Genomic DNA, 15,850 nt, shown 5'->3' on the forward strand with positions numbered 1-15,850 from the left:
GTAAAGAAATGTTATCCAGAGGCTCACTCATTTTTCTCATAGATGGTTGAATCGATTTTCACAAAATCAGTATCAAATGAAAGGTCTAGTTGGCCCATAGGTTGCTATTGAATTTCATTGAAATCGGACTATAACTGTCCGTCATTAATAAACATGTGAAATCACGTTATAAAAAGAAACATATTCCAAAGACTGCTTCCTCAGAGTTGGCTGAACCGATTTTCACGAAATCAAGAAGCCGTAATTTCGGAAGTTGATTGCCGGCCTCTACCTGAAAAACCCGCAGGACAATCATAAAAAAAAAATTCGTCCAATATATTCGGAACATTATTCTTCAAATGTATTTTGTATGTGCGTGTATCTGTACATGTTTATATGTGTGTTCATGTGCGATGTTTAGTTGAAAATGCTTGGTATAATTGTGCTGTTGGCGACCCAATTTTATGATTTAGAGTAAACTATGAATCCAGTAGAAATTATCAAGATGTGATTTTTTTTCGATTTTTTTTTTTAATTTGTTTCAACTCGCCGCTAGGTGAATTAATTCGTGTTTTTTCGGGAAAAAACGTTCACGTATGCACTGAAAATAAAACACTTATAAAAATGATCGTTTAGATACCCAGCACACTTCTTACTTTACTTTACTTTACTTACTTTTAAGGCGACAGACCGATTGTCGATCCAGTGCCGAATCCAGAATACGTCGCAATGTCCCTCGGTCTTGGGCTGCTATCCTCCAATCGCCCCTAACACCTATTTCGCGTGCATCCTCACACATCCAACGAGTGCGGGGTCTACCCCGAAGTCGACGACCTCTATCGGGATTCCTGCTAAATATAGCCTTGTATGCCTGGTACACTTCATTGTTCATGCGTCTGCGCCAAACACCATTTTCTAGTTTGCCGCCAAGGATTGAACGCAAAATCCTACGCTCAAAAACACCAAGAGCTCGCCGATCAGCCTCTTTCAGCGTCCATGATTCATGGCCGTAGAGAGCCACCGGAAGAATCAGTGTTTAATAGAGTGCAAGTTTAGTACGGATTTGCAGACTGCGGGACCTTAGCTGGTTACGTAGTCCGTAAAAGGCCCTGTTTGCGGCTGCTATCCGCCCCTTTATCTCACGGCTAACCTCGTTGTCACATGTCACTAATGTTCCCAGGTAAATAAATTCGTCGACTACTTCAAATGTTTCCCCATCTAGCACCACCGCAGCACCAACCTCCGACGGACTACCACGCACTCTGCCAGCCACCATGTATTTCGTTTAGGCAGAGTTTATGACAAGCCCTAATCTCGCAGCTTCTCGCCTGAGAGGTCCGAAGGCCTCTTCCACAGCTCTACGGTTGATACCAATGATGTCCATATCGTCCGCAAAACCGAGAAGCATGTGCGACTTCGTAATGATGGTGCCGCCCGGCACACTTCTAAACTAATAAAATAGTATGAGTTTTTTTTATTTCAGTTGATCTGTTGCGTCGATATCGTAAACATTGCAAACCTCTGCAAAAAAAAGAAACGGCCATCACTCTCCAAATAATTGGTATTTCTTACGAGCAAACGTGTTTTGTTGTTGTTGAATAACTGAACTTTAAGAAAATAACTGCTGTTATACAATAAAAAAAGGTGCTACACGCTTAAAAAAATTCCAAACTTTGCTCTTTTTTATCGAGCAGAGAGGTATATAACCCCTTTAGCCCTATTTAGAGTTCCAAGCGAAGTGAAAATCTCATACAAAATGTTCATTTTTTCACGCTCGTGAAAAATGCAACCTGCAAAAATTTCACTTCGTTTGGAACTGTAAACAAATTTGATCCAGCGAAATCGAAGGTTGTGGATCTCATCTTTTTCACTTGGGTTTACTTTTTTCAGACATGCAAACGCTATTGAAAAAAGCAGCAGCAAGCGAAAACTTGCGTGCGTTTATATTCTGTCAGTTGCAGCCAATTTTCATTTCGCTCGGAGTGTAAACTCGTGAATTTCACTTTATTTAAACTGTAAACTGCAGGCTGGTGAAATACCTGCGTGTTCCACAAACGGGTTTTCACGACAGATTTCGCAAGCGAAAATTTACGCTTTTTCACTTATCAAATTTTTCACTTCGCTTGGAACTGTAAACTATGCTTAAACACGCACTGATGAAACTAAACATGTAGCATCAATCATAGTAACCCATGAGTCAGCTGAAGAAAAAATTGATAGCTTTATCAGTCGAACTCTAATCCTGATAGCGAAAACAGTGGAAATACTCCGTTCAAAAGTGTGGCGTTCAAAGAACTATACCCAGTCGCTTCCAAAACGGACATCCTGCGACCCTTTTTGAACGCCAGGTGTATACGTTCCGGCATCTACAAAATCATGACACTATTGGAAATCAATCAGAGCATCGATAGGAAACCCGGTTACGGACGGCAGACGACCCTGAGCGACAAGAAGTTCCAAAGGATGCTGTAGAAGGAGACCGAGAGAAAAGTGGCTATATCGCTGCGTACGCTTGGCCGCGAGGTCGGTGCAACCGGCCAAACAATGAAAAAGTACCTGGCGAACATGGACATACATGACAGCGAGCGGCAGTCCCGAATCACGATTCGGCGGTGATGATGGACGACGAGACCCATCTTACCCTGGATGGCAACGACTGGCAGGGCACTTCATATTTCATTTCTCTCTTTGATGGCGAACAAAGTAGTGCATGTTATTTTGTGGTGATATTTAATTGAAATAGTGAAGTGATTCCCGGTAGATATATTCTAACGTATATCGGTAGTCAATCTACACAAGGCTAAGTTCAAAAATAGTTGCTTCAACAGCTTGTGCGCATAAAAGTTTGATTAACATAAAATCACTCCAGCGCAGCGGTATCGATACTTTGCCAACGATACTTTAAAACGATACCGATACCACCGATGCCTTCTATTGGGGATAGGCGATACCAGTATCGGTACCAACGGTATCGATACTTCGACCAAAATTATCGAGCACGTTGGCATCGATACTTTCTATACCGATACCACGATACTTGGTATCGTTTTGTGCAAAAATATTCGAGTACTCAGGTATCGATACTTCAGACAGTATCGCCCATCCCTAGGAATGGCAATTGGGTATTCTAGGGGTATATATATTATTATTTGATTTGATAGAAAATGTCGAAAAAAATACATATTTCTTTGACCGTTTTTTATTTAAGCAGCAGAACTATTTAAAAAAGCAATTTCAAAATTTAACAACCAAAAGTAATTTTAAGACAACTTCACTCTGTAGCTCCATGGCATATTCTACCTTAAACCAGACTACACCGAATAACAAAGCAACCATCATTGCACAGGTAATCGGCTGATTTCTTTTGACAAGCCCTGATCGAAACATTTAATAAATTCAACTGAGAGATTCGCAAGTAAGCTTGCCGTTTTTGAGTTTATTACATTTAAAGAATGTTTTATGCATGAAAATCGTAAGATGATCGAGTGTTGTGTTGTGAATTGTTATGTGAGCAAAATTTAGTGGCCAGCTATTCATTTCTTTGCGATGCCGCAGGAACCGGAACAGAGAAAAATTTGGCTGCGGAGAGCAGGACTATACGCGGAAAATCCAATGCCTGAAAATCTGGCCAAACAACGCCTTCATGTGTGCCAAAACCATTTCGATGTAACTGGACAATACGTGAACAAATAACTGGAATAACTTGTTGTTTTTTCTTGACAGTTAATCGACTTCAAAATAGTAACCGTGAAGGCCGGCAATTATTCACAACGATACATTTTAGGTAAAGATATTTTGCCACATAAGCATTTGCCGTATTACTCAGGTAGCGTAAATAAATAGCTACTAACATAATAGAGTCCTAACAATTCTTTTCTTTTAAATGTTTTATAGGTTGTGAAAATTATTTTTTTAATACCGGTGGCGAGGAAAAATCTACAGAAGGTATAAAAGGGCACTAAGCTTAATATTATTACCAAAGCGCACTATTTTTCATCTTTTAGGAGAAGTGAAAATAACTCAGGATATTCCTGATGAGGATATTCCTATTGAGGATATTCTAGCCGTAAACTATGATGTGGGTGTTACAGAAAACGGTAATCTGAGAGACAAGGCAACATTGACCGACATCGTTGGTACAGTTCCCGTGGCCGTACAGTGTAGAGCTATTATGGTCAGCAAAGAGGTACAAACAAGCAGAGCCCTTAACTTTCATCAGAAACTTATGACGTCTCCTAGACAAACGTCTGTAAGTCCAAGAAGTGAGTTGTTTAAAAATAATTTACCATAATAATTGTACGTACGCAGCTATTAGTTCTACTCTATCCAACTAGGTAAATGTGAAAATTGCTCTTTTCGTCTTATTTGGCGAAATTTTAACTCTCTTCTTCCCATAGTTCCATAGGTGATTCACTAATTTTACGAGTTTCTCATGTTTGCCAACCAACTGTTAAGCAGTCAATAGTTATATAAACTTACTTTATTGAGACAATGGAAAATACTTTATGTTCAAGCTCTTTTCATGTCAGAGCTATTTTATTATTCTAATCACCGGAAAAAGTTTTGAAAATTAGCAGTTTAAGAAAAAAACAAAAAAAAAGGATTTCTGTATTTGATTGGATTGATTAGGGTTAACAGTACGTACGACAATACGGCCAAGTACAGACTAATGAAATTGTTGTCGGTTGTTTCCAGGTCATACATGCTCATCTTTGCTTACATCATCTTTCCTAGCGCCAACGTTCCGCGAGTACATTCCAAACCATCAAAGTGACCTTGAATTTGAGGCTGAACTAAATCGAACTGAGAATAAATTTCGATATGTTGCTTTTAGCAACAAGTTGATGAAAAAGCATCCTATGCGATATCTTGGTGTTCCGGATGACAGCCTGTATGTATTGGACGCGGTGGCTGAGGCCACTAAACTCAGTGAGAGGGACATTATGATTGTTTTACGTAAAATCAGAATGAACGAGTCCTTCGATATACTTTCCGATGTATTCGGATTGAGTTGTTCCAGAATTTCTCAAATTTTTAACAATTCCGTTCCCATAATCGCTGCGGAAATGAGGGACTTGTGTTTTGGCCAATGTCCGAGAATATCAAGAAATTTCTACCAGTTGCATTTTTACAAAATTACAGCAACGTAGAGAGCATAATTGATTGCTTCGAAATACAAGTACAAAAGTCTTCAGATCCTGTTATTCAATCTGTAACCTACTCTCTATACAAGTCATGCAATACTGTGAAATACTTAGTGTCGTGCACTCCATGCGGGTTGATTAACCTTATTTCAAAAGGATTCCCTGGGCGTGCGAGCGATCAAAAGATTGTAAACAAATCGGGATATTTGAATCGTATCCGACCTGGAATGGGCGTACTGGCTGATAGAGGTTTCAAGAACGTGGCATCAGATGTTTCTAAGAAAGGTGGTATATTGATTAGACCCCAAAGCGTCTCCAACGAAGCGTCTCTTTCTAAAGAGGATGCTATTCATGCGAAAGAAATTGCGAGTGTTCGTATTCACGTGGAACGGCTAATTAGACGGTATAGAGAATATAGCATGGCTGCCTCGCATGCTGAGCTGCCCATTCTGTTCTTCGATAAATTGGACGATATCATCGATATCATCACAGGAGCAGTGAATCTGCAAAGTAAATAAATCAAATAATCTAAGTTTTGAACACTTGCACCAGATTTGTGATTATATACCTAAGAAACTCATTTTATAATACCAAATATGTGTGTATATGAAAATGCTATAATCATTTGAATTAAACCAAGGCATTCCCAATAGTATTTAAAAAAACTCATTTTGCAGTTTCAGTTTTGAAACATTTTTGAGTGTTTATTTTCAAGTTTATATTGTCCTCCGGTTTTTTCACTTTCAGATTCAAAATAACAAATATAGTATTAAGTAATTTGTTTGAAAATAATGTTTAAACTAGGGTAATCTGAAACTAAATTTTAGTCATTAAAACTTTTCAAATAACTTATCATATACATTTGCTGCCCAGAATTTATAACTATCCTTCATGACACATGTGATGTAGTTCACGTCTTGTTCTTCCTCGTGAAATTGTACAAACTTTTCTGGTTTCCTGCTAGATTCAAACCCAGGAAGCACTAATACCAAAACTCCTTTGCCTCCATTGGCAATAATCATTTGCAGCTGGATTTGCGACTTAACCTTATCCGTTAATTCATCCGCATCATTGATGTAGTATGCAGTGTTTTTCTTCTTGCTAGGGCTCTTGATTTCAAAGACAGTGGTTGCGTTAACGGCGTCAGGTAATGCTCCAAATGTCGGATATATGGGGTTCAGGAAAAACCCGCACCGCCTAACGTTAGGATAGTGCTTCTTGATGATGGTAACCACCTTACCTTCTAAGCGCAGCCCTCTTCGCATCGCTTCGGTTGAAATCGATAACTGCCCCAATATGGAACAAACTAACGACCGATCCGGAGTTTTACACCGCGAGGCTTCATAAATTTTTGAAGCAGAAACCCGCCCAAATTTGAGAAGATGCCATTTCGAACAGGCACTCTGATGTTTGGTAACCGATTCTAATTCTGCGCATACTGCATGTACCATCCTGGATTTACAGTAATCGACAAACGCTTTGCAGCTGTATGAAGGTTGACCAGCTCGCTTAAAATCAAGAATCAAGCAGTGCATAGCGTAAGATTCCACTTGCGGATACGACTGATGGTATTTTAAAAATGTGTTTGTTTGAGCTTCCGGACACTTTTCGAGAAGTAATTGCAAAAACCTTCCGCTGTCATTTCCTGTTGTTTTTACCGCTGTTACTCCAGATCGATTGCATTTCGCCAAGTCAAAGTTATCAATATTTTCGTCCACTTTCGCAAGCTGCGGGATTTTCCAAAGACAAGATAATTCCGTTGGCGATGGCTGATTATATTTATCGTAGAGGAAGAATAAAAACGCGACAGCGTGCTTGCAACCGCCTGCAGCAGCTTTGCAGCCATCAGATTCACTTTCACAATACACGTCGATTACTTCCTCATCAGCCGTGTTGATGATGGCCACTACACTATATTGTCGCTTCGTCACCTTGTGCTCCGGGACAATCCTGGCCCTGATGGTGTATATGCTTCCGTCGATCTTATACTGGACTTTTCCTACAGCGGATTTCAAATAATCCGGGTTTTGCGATCTAGGTACAGAATGTCGGATTTAAGAAACTTTCATGCTTCTCCACAGCGATATTTTGCATACCTTTCAATCTTTCCTTTCTCGTTTGCATTTCTGAACTTATCACTTGTCGCCAGAAACTGTTGAACCATAACAAAGTCAACTTTAGGAAGAGCATTTATGTCGGCTTTCGTATAACCAGGATTCATTTTGGAAGTAGTTTAGACGACCACAACCAACGACAGTGCGAGACGTCAAAGTTGGCATCCGTCATGACAAACATCCCTGTCATAGAGAAATACTACAAGGTATACAGCCCTAGGGGTTGTATGAAATGGTGACGTAGGACTAAATATTTAATATTTACTTTTACGAACTAATTTTATTTTTTGTCATATTGACTTACATTTTAAGTTTTAGTAAAGCGGGAAATGTATGTAGTTTCGCGGGAATGCGAAGATGAACGGGAATAGAAGGTGTGACTAGAATTAGAAAAACGGGACCCGTCTGGACGAGGGAAATTTTTTTCTAATTCTAGTCACACCTTCTATTCCCGTTCATCTTCGCATTCCCGCGAAACTACATACATTGCCCGCTTTACTAATATTTAATATATGCTAAACTAAATATTATTATATGCTGCGCTTAACTATTCATAGGTAACACTACCGTTTATTTTTGATAGTCGTTATTTTAAAACTAACGATGCATGAATACATGAAAATTTTACACAAGTAGTAGTTGCGAAAATTCTCATAACTCTTATCTTCAAGCATCTATAGTTCTGAAAAGAACCGATTCCATAATATTCAGTTAAAAATTCGTGCTACAGAACGCTGATAATCGCACCATGAATATTTTGAGTTGACTCGTATGCAGCTCTCGTTTCTCAATGTCGCGTACCTTTAACAGCTGCACTGCTCTCGCTTATGTGTAACGAACTAAACTGAAGCTGAATTTTCTACACGCAGTCTTTTGTATCGAGTTCAGAGCAGATTTTTGCAATTAAGGCGTGGCTACGTAGCTTCGAGAAAGAGGAACAAACCAAAACACCTTCGATACTACTGAGTGATTTTCATAAGCATCAAAAGAAAGGTTTTGCTTTCCCGATGCGCAAATCACCCTGGTTCTTAGATTAACTAATTTTCGTTTCTAACATTTGACTGATAACGGTGTTCGAGTGAACACAAACAAACAATTAAACCGGAAAATCACTCAATTTAGCAGTGAAAATTTTTGAAATGAGGGTTATGTTTTGTTGTGATAAACTATTCATAGGCAACACTACCGTTTATCTTTGGTGCGCCCTGGTCGTTATTGTAAAAATGATTATTGAGAAATAGATGGACATTTCACACTAGGAGTAGTTGTGAAAATTCTCGTAACTCTTATCTTCAAGCATTTATAGTTCTAAAAAGAACCGATTCGATAATCTTCAGCTCGAAATGTATGCTACAGAATGCTGATAATCACACCACCACCGGTAGCATCGATTATTTTGTTGGCCGCGTATAAAATTTGCTCTCCGCTGTGCCCTACAGCAGCTGTGCCAGCAAAATATCCTGCAGCGTACAATGGTTATTATTGCTGCCGTGTGCAGAATACAGGTAACATGCTCCGCGGTGCCTGGAAGTTGACTCGTATGCAGCTCTCGTTTCTCAATGTCGCAAAGCTTTAACAGCAGCACCGCACTCGCTATTGTGGAACAAACTAAACTGAAGCTGAATTTTCCACACACAATCTTTTGTATCGAGTTCAGCGTCGATTTTTACCATTAAGGCGTGGCCACGTAGCTTATAGAAAGAAAGAGAAACAAACCAATACATCTTCAATACTACTGAGTGATTTTCATAAGCACCAAAAGAAAGTTTTTGCTTTCCCGCTGCGAAAATCACTCTGGTTCTTAGATTAACTAATTTTCGTTGCTAATATTTGACTGATAACGGTGTTCGAGTGAACACAAACAAACAATTAAACCGGAAAATCACTCAATTTAGCAGTGAAAATTCTTGAAATGAGGGTTATGTCTTGTTGTGATAAACTATTCATAGGCAACACTACCGTTTATCTTTGGTGCGCCCTGGTCGTTATTGTAAAAATGATTATTGAGAAATAGATGGACATTTCACACTAGGAGTAGTTGTGAAAATTCTCGTAACTCTTATCTTCAAGCATTTATAGTTCTAAAAAGAACCGATTCGATAACCTTCAGCTCGAAATGTATGCTACAGAATGCTGATAATCACACCACCACCGGTAGCATCGATAAAATATAAAATTTGCTCTCCGCTGTGCCCTCCAGCAGCTGTGCCAGCAAAATATCCTGCAGCGTACAATGGTTATTATTGCTGCCGTGTGCAGAATACTGGTAACATGCTCCGCGGTGCCTGGAAGTTGACTCGTATGCAGCTCTCGTTTCTCAATGTCGCAAAGCTTTAACGGCTGCACCGCACTCGCTATTGTGGAACAAACTAAACTGAAGCTGAATTTTCCACACGCAGTCTTTTGTATCGAGTTCAGCGTAGATTTTTACCATTAAGGCGTGGCCACGCAGCTTAGACAAAGACAAACAAACCAAAACCATTTGTTGAGTCAAAATATGTAGGCAGTGGAATTTATTTCGTCCATGTTATTGTTATCTGTGCTTGGGAAGCAAGCCAAGAACAAGGGAAATGTATGGGAAAGCTTGACCTTGGAACTTTTCACCTTTTTCGACCATTAAGCTGTAAAGCAACAATGTTGAACATAATATCAAAAAATTGTTACACATTTTATCTATCCACCGAAATATAAATGACTAAGATGCATTAAGTCGTTCGCTTGCTATAACCGTTTGAAATCTGACGCAACATTTGCCAGTTTCATTTTCATTTTCACAAAGTGTAATCTAGTATAGAAAACAAAGACGTAGTCCTACGTCAAAAATGACGCATGACCAGGGTTATGTTTCTCTTAGGCATACCAGCTGTCATTTAATAAAAATGTCACTTTGTACACTACTTGCCAGTTAGTGAAAATTTAAAAAAATGTGATTTTGCAATTTTAAAATCAGAGAAAATCGTAGAGATATAAGAAAAATTACATAGTGCTTACTGAAAGGCAGGTCATCGATTACTTAAAGAAAAACCAAGTATTTTTTTAAATTAAAACCCCCTATTGTCCTTTCGGATTTGATGTTGAAATGTGTGGGCTTCAACTGTACACGTTTGTTTCACTACAACTGTACTGGACTTACCAAGGAAACGGCAAAGATTATAACAGATAACGATAATCTTTGCTTCAAGTGTGATGAATGTTTATCAAATCAGTGTTGTGTACAGTCCATATATTTACAGTATGGCGGAGTGGATTTGGGAACCAATTTAAACTGTTATAACGGAAACCAGCCGTATAGAATCTCCATTGACTGGTTCCCGGTTTAACAGTTTAAGTTGGTTCCCGAATCCACTCCGCCAGACTAGTAAATGACTATAGAGTTGAATGTTGATGTTTTTGATGACGACGTAACTTTTGCGGAAGTCATTAAAAGACACAGTAAAGGCAAAAAAACGAGTACAAGTCAAAATAAAAGTAATATTAATAATTGTTTTAAACCGGTCAAACCTAAGACCGGTTATTAAACCTAAAGAGTCCAAACAAGCTTGCGAGGAAACTAGAAAGTTTTTTAAAACTACACATCTAAGTACACGTCTACTGTTTTGAAATTCGTTAATTGATTGAACATAAACAGAGTGCGTAAAATGAACCCTGATGTCAACCATGCCGCATTCAGTTCAGAATGCATGATTTATAGAAGACGTAATTTATTCAAAAGGAAAGCAGCGTGCGTTTCAATAAATAGCAAACATTTTCCAAGATGACCATGAATCATATTGATTTTCTGTATTTTAATATTGCGGGGTTGACAACAAACTACGTTGCATTACGTCAGTTTGTTGAAGATATACGTCCACTTATAGTGTTCTTATCAGAGACTGTCGATACTGAGACTGTCGATATTGAAGCATTTGATCAATATAATATCGCGGGTAGCAACAAAAACGGCAGCGGATAGTTGCAGTGGCAGAAAAGTTAATACAGTTCTTTTTCGATTTCATCACGGTCTTCACAAAAACGGTTGTAAATTCGACTTCATCTCCATGTCTCCGCCTCAGCACGAACTGATTTTTTTCCTTCAGCAATATGCAACACCCACGGGGCGCAATAAAGTAAAATGCTACATAACTGAGTGCTTCCTCTTCTATCATCTGCTTCCATAAGACATAAAAACGCATAAGCAAGCCTTGAAAATTGTCGCAAATAACTGTAACCATTTTTAGTAGGTCGAATTTTGTCGAAACGCAAATTTCGGTTGCTCTGATTGAACGCTTATGTCGAATTCGTTTTTACGGTAAGACTATACCGTCCCGGACTACACTTTGCAGCTGAAAAAAACACTTTCCGAGCAGTTTCAATGGTGCGCGTGATACCAGAGGTAGCTGTTACTTTGTTTTGTTTTGGTCATTATCGCCATTGTCTATGTCATTGTCGCGTTTGTGCTACTGTATGAAAAATTTGCCAATTCACTGAAAAATGATGGAACTTAATATTAATTTGCAAGAATTTGCATTGGTAGTGAACGATGATGGTACGGTGTAAAAATCAATAATAATCAAAGCAAACCGATTTTGACACATACGTGTGAATGTGTTGGTGTGTTCAAAACTGCACTCTGTTTCATTCGCGGATTGTCCGGGACAGAAAAAGGGTAGTCCGAGATAGTCCGGGAAATGAAAAAATAAAAACATTCATAGGACAAAGTTTAGTCCGCGGTGTAGCTACACCGCAATAATGAAAACGACATTAATGATTGCTTTCCCTAACACAGTTGACAGAATTTAATACCTAGTAAACCGGAAATGAACTATTTGGGCTATGTAAGTCCAGCTTCTGCTCAAACGATTCATTTTACTAGTGTATGACCACTAGGACGGCCCTAACTAAATATCAGCGGGTCCCGGCAGCGGCACTATTTCATACTCTAGTAAAAAGTTGCCCTTGTACGTTAGCGGCAACATCAACAGTAGGTGCATTGCAGCAAACAGCTTTCCACTGGGTTATCAGAATAATGCCTTATTCCCACTGTCGGAGATAGCACAGCGATGCGATCAGCATCATATCTGATATTTAATGAAAGAATAACTTTTCCTTTTGACGACAAATTGAATTGAATACTAATACTAATACCGTTTTGAATCTTTTTTTTTTGTGTCATCACATTATTTCCAGAGAGTTATTTCATTAGTTCTGGATAGAAGTTATTGTTATTGATGCAATGCAAGTAATGTAACAAACAACCTTATATGGTTCTATGTCAAACTTGCGGTCGTGGATTTGTGAACCACCTTTCTATCTTTTATTGAAGACCTCGAGTAAATCATAGAAAACACAGAGTAAAACACAGTCTAGGTGCTTTTCTAGGTAGACCATCTCACCGAGTCTCTTTAACCTCGCTTTTCTGACAGTTAGTGGTAACCTTGTTTACGTTTTGAACTTTTTGTTTTGTTTTCTGGTGGAGCAATCGTGTGCGTAGTGGAAATGTTTCCCAATTAATAATTGTTCTTAGTGTACTAGCACCTCTTGCTTAACATGTAAAGGGCACTGTGATCAGTTCAGAATTGGTTTGTTATAATTGAGAACAAAACTGCATCGACTGAAGGTAAACAAAGTTACCAGTAGCTGTCAAACTCAGATGCGTGACGTCACCGTGCGATGGTCTTTATGTAAAAAATAGCGAACTTTTGATGTTCAATTTCGTTTTGACAGAAGCAAAAAAATACTGACAGTGTGGTAAAAATCAACAGAAGTTCAGTAAAACAATTATAGGGTTTTCCGCAACATCCAGGTAAATGCTGATAGACCATCAGATATTCAATGAATTATACAAAAAAAAAACAGTTTCTATTTTAGTTTACAGAAGAGCTCAGTAATGTAACTTTTCTATAACAGCAAATTTCGAGGAAATTACAGAATAATCAGCTGGATGATTGAATTTATTTAATATGGCCGTAAAAAAATTACCGAACAATTAAGACGCTTTTAATTGGTTTCGCAATAGTCTTTGGTAACTCTGGTCGCATTCCGTTTAATCATTTAACATTCTAATTAGGATCTAGATGACAAGTGAATTACAATAATGTACAGGTCTGCGGTGCAGGTTTCAGTTATTCTTCCGTATTAATTTTATTACCGTCGTACCTCAGAGGCCTGGTTTTTTGTTACGTTCTTTAATTTAGATTGCTTTGTAAAAAAGCTAAAAAAGTTTCCTAAATCAGATAAAATCAATCGGCTATGTTCAACATGGAAGCTTCAGTGGAAAGACGCAAAAAACGGCTTTTTGAATTGTGAATCTAATGCAAAATACAAAAAAAGGGTTTTGAATCAGCAGTGTTTATTGATTTACCTATCTCTTCAAGTTATTTTTAACCAGCTGTCTTTGGATTGTGCTTCGTGTAATAAGTGAATGTTATATTTTTTTAATAATAATGTACTTAAACTCAACATTTTATTACATAACAATGACTTATAGCAAAAAATAGCAGTACACTGCTATTAAGATAAAAAAAGAATATTATTAAATGTATATCACCGCCAAAAAGACCGGGTTTTTAAATACAATAATTTTCAATTTAATTATTTTAGAACACATCTCATATCCACAAGTTTATTGCACGACTCTTAACAATGGATTAATAATTAATCCAGTCTTAATATTTTCAGCTACTGTGGAAACGATTTCACACATTGTGTGTTATTTTTTCTCAGAGGTAAGCTCGCGTAAAGTGCTGTTATGGGTCAGCATTAAACTAAGCTGATAATCGTGTTACAAATCACGAAATAGTACCGCAGAATGACTTTCTTTCTAGTCACTTTCCATCCAATTACTAATCCAGAACACATTGTCAAGAACACCACAAGTTTTTGTTTCACTTTTTTTGTAGAATAATACTCATTTTTTTAAACGTTACGATCTTTCTACCGCTTCGTTTTCCTCCTGATGCTCCGTAACCGGTGCTGGCTCTCTGAGTTGCACTGGGTTAGATTCGTCGACAGCTATTGTCGCAGGATCGGTACTCGCTTCCTCTTCCGTGTATTCTGTTGTCGTTTCCAATCCCTCGTCAGCAGACGGGTCAGTAGAATGACTTGAGGCAGTCGGTAACGGTCCAGCCGGAACTACTACGGCCTGTCCTCCTGGTAAGTAATGAATTGCAACAGCTGGAACTGTCTGAATATGAACGGAGCCCACTGATGCCGGCACGAGCGCTTGAAAGGCTTTCCCTTCCGAGATGCTGTAGTCGTATTTACCGCCCAACTGCTGAATATTGACCACCGGTGGAATGTCTTTATTGGGAGCACGAACCCACAAAGGAGCAAGCGGAATCCACGAACACACGACAGTATTACTAATCGAACCGATCGTTACTATCGCTGCAACTATGATAAGACATTCACGCATTTTGACTGGCATCAATATCACAGTTATACACAACAAAGAACTTTCCTTAAAGCTGCGTACGCGAGGCGGGCACTGAACAAGTGCTGTGGGACAAGAAATTATCCTCTATTTATAAGCAGCTTAAAATGCGAGCAACTCCACGCGGATTGCAATAGATCCAGAGCTACTTCCAGATCGGTTTGTAATATATTCTGTAAGTCAGGCTAATCTTACAGATAACAACCGCAAAGTGCGCAAAATGATACGGCACAGATCACGTACAGATCATTCGAAGTTTAACAGACGATAATCAAGTCCTTAACAGCAACCTCAAGAATAGTACCGCGTCATTTTACCATCTGTGGCACAGAACCAGACGAATTGTTGTCATACACTACTGTTTCGTCATCCGAACAACTTTACAAGTTTCCTGCATAAACTGCTGCCTACATCAGAGGGGTATAAAAATTTGCGCCAGCACCGACTGACAACGATTCCGGTGGCTAGCATTTGTCTCATTTTTCATCGAACCAAATCCAGTTAGAATGTAACCATGTGATCCCGAAGCGCAAACGGGTTCAGATGATCTGACAACGTTTGCCCAAAGGAATCACCGTAAATATATTGTCTAGTGCCAGGGTAAGAGGAACAATGGCAGGCGATCTACGAGTGAATATGAAACCGACCCTTTTCCATATATTATCAATTCAAGTAAGATGCGGTTTGATAATCGTTATTGCGATTGCAATCATTGATGTGCCTTTTGTCATTATAGGTTGGATCCCCAGGGTTTGACGTTGAAAACCTGTTTGTTAATTTGTTGTAAGTGATGAAGGTACCATGGTTTGAGAAACTCGAAAAATATTACTGAAAAACGAATTTCTAGAAAATATTGCACGGTGTCCGTTCGATTATTTCGTTCAATGCTATAAAATAACACTAAAACGTCGCACACGTCCAGTTTTTACATCTTCGCAATCCAATCAACATAAAATATTCTAAATCCTAATATTAATCATACGAAAACGCGAAAACTTTTGAAGTTTCACAAAATGTCGCAATTTGAAATAAAAAACATCTTTTGTAACATGATTTATGAGTAAACTCAAACAACGAATGGATCTAGTTTCAGGAAAGCAATCATCAGTTGACCAGCCTGGAATGAGGAGGTCTCGACGAATTTTCAACTGACCGAAAAATAAATGAGAATAATGAAGGGTATTTTAGGAGTTAGGAACAAC

General features: G+C 38.6%; 4 protein-coding genes across 5 annotated transcripts in view; 1 reads left to right on the forward strand and 3 right to left on the reverse strand.

Annotated features, from left to right (window-relative positions):
* Positions 1-604: 604 nt before the first annotated feature.
* The window catches only part of LOC129718691 (uncharacterized), a 97,954-nt gene continuing 82,708 nt past the window's right edge, over positions 605-15,850 (reverse strand). The window contains exon 4 of the mRNA XM_055669730.1: positions 605-1,500. The gene's annotated coding sequence lies outside the window, so the exon portion shown is untranslated. The remainder of the gene's footprint in view (positions 1,501-15,850) is intronic.
* On the forward strand, positions 3,371-13,555 carry LOC129718694 (uncharacterized). Of its 2 annotated transcripts, none has more exons than XM_055669735.1 (5): positions 3,371-3,645; positions 3,703-3,805; positions 3,874-3,924; positions 3,984-4,241; positions 12,404-13,555. In XM_055669735.1, exons 1-5 carry the CDS (start codon positions 3,526-3,528, stop codon positions 12,427-12,429), a joined length of 558 nt encoding a protein of 185 aa, XP_055525710.1. In that variant the 5' UTR covers positions 3,371-3,525; the 3' UTR covers positions 12,430-13,555. The 2 variants fall into 2 exon arrangements, with proteins under 2 accessions (XP_055525710.1, XP_055525709.1); XM_055669734.1 differs by lacking the exon at positions 12,404-13,555 and adding an exon at positions 4,675-5,672.
* LOC129718692 (uncharacterized) lies at positions 5,867-7,354 on the reverse strand. Its single transcript, XM_055669732.1, has 2 exons — positions 7,220-7,354; positions 5,867-7,157 (listed from the first exon to the last, which is right to left on the reverse strand). The coding sequence occupies exons 1-2, from the start codon at positions 7,342-7,344 to the stop codon at positions 5,954-5,956; spliced, it is 1,329 nt and encodes a 442-aa protein (XP_055525707.1). The 5' UTR covers positions 7,345-7,354; the 3' UTR covers positions 5,867-5,953.
* LOC129718695 (uncharacterized) lies at positions 13,549-14,720 on the reverse strand. The gene has a single exon (XM_055669739.1). It carries the CDS (start codon positions 14,640-14,642, stop codon positions 14,139-14,141), a length of 504 nt encoding a protein of 167 aa, XP_055525714.1. The 5' UTR covers positions 14,643-14,720; the 3' UTR covers positions 13,549-14,138.

The sequence above is a fragment of the Wyeomyia smithii genome, chromosome 1, assembly GCF_029784165.1.
Source record: "Wyeomyia smithii strain HCP4-BCI-WySm-NY-G18 chromosome 1, ASM2978416v1, whole genome shotgun sequence".
In the NCBI taxonomy this organism is placed as follows: domain Eukaryota; kingdom Metazoa; phylum Arthropoda; class Insecta; order Diptera; family Culicidae; genus Wyeomyia; species Wyeomyia smithii.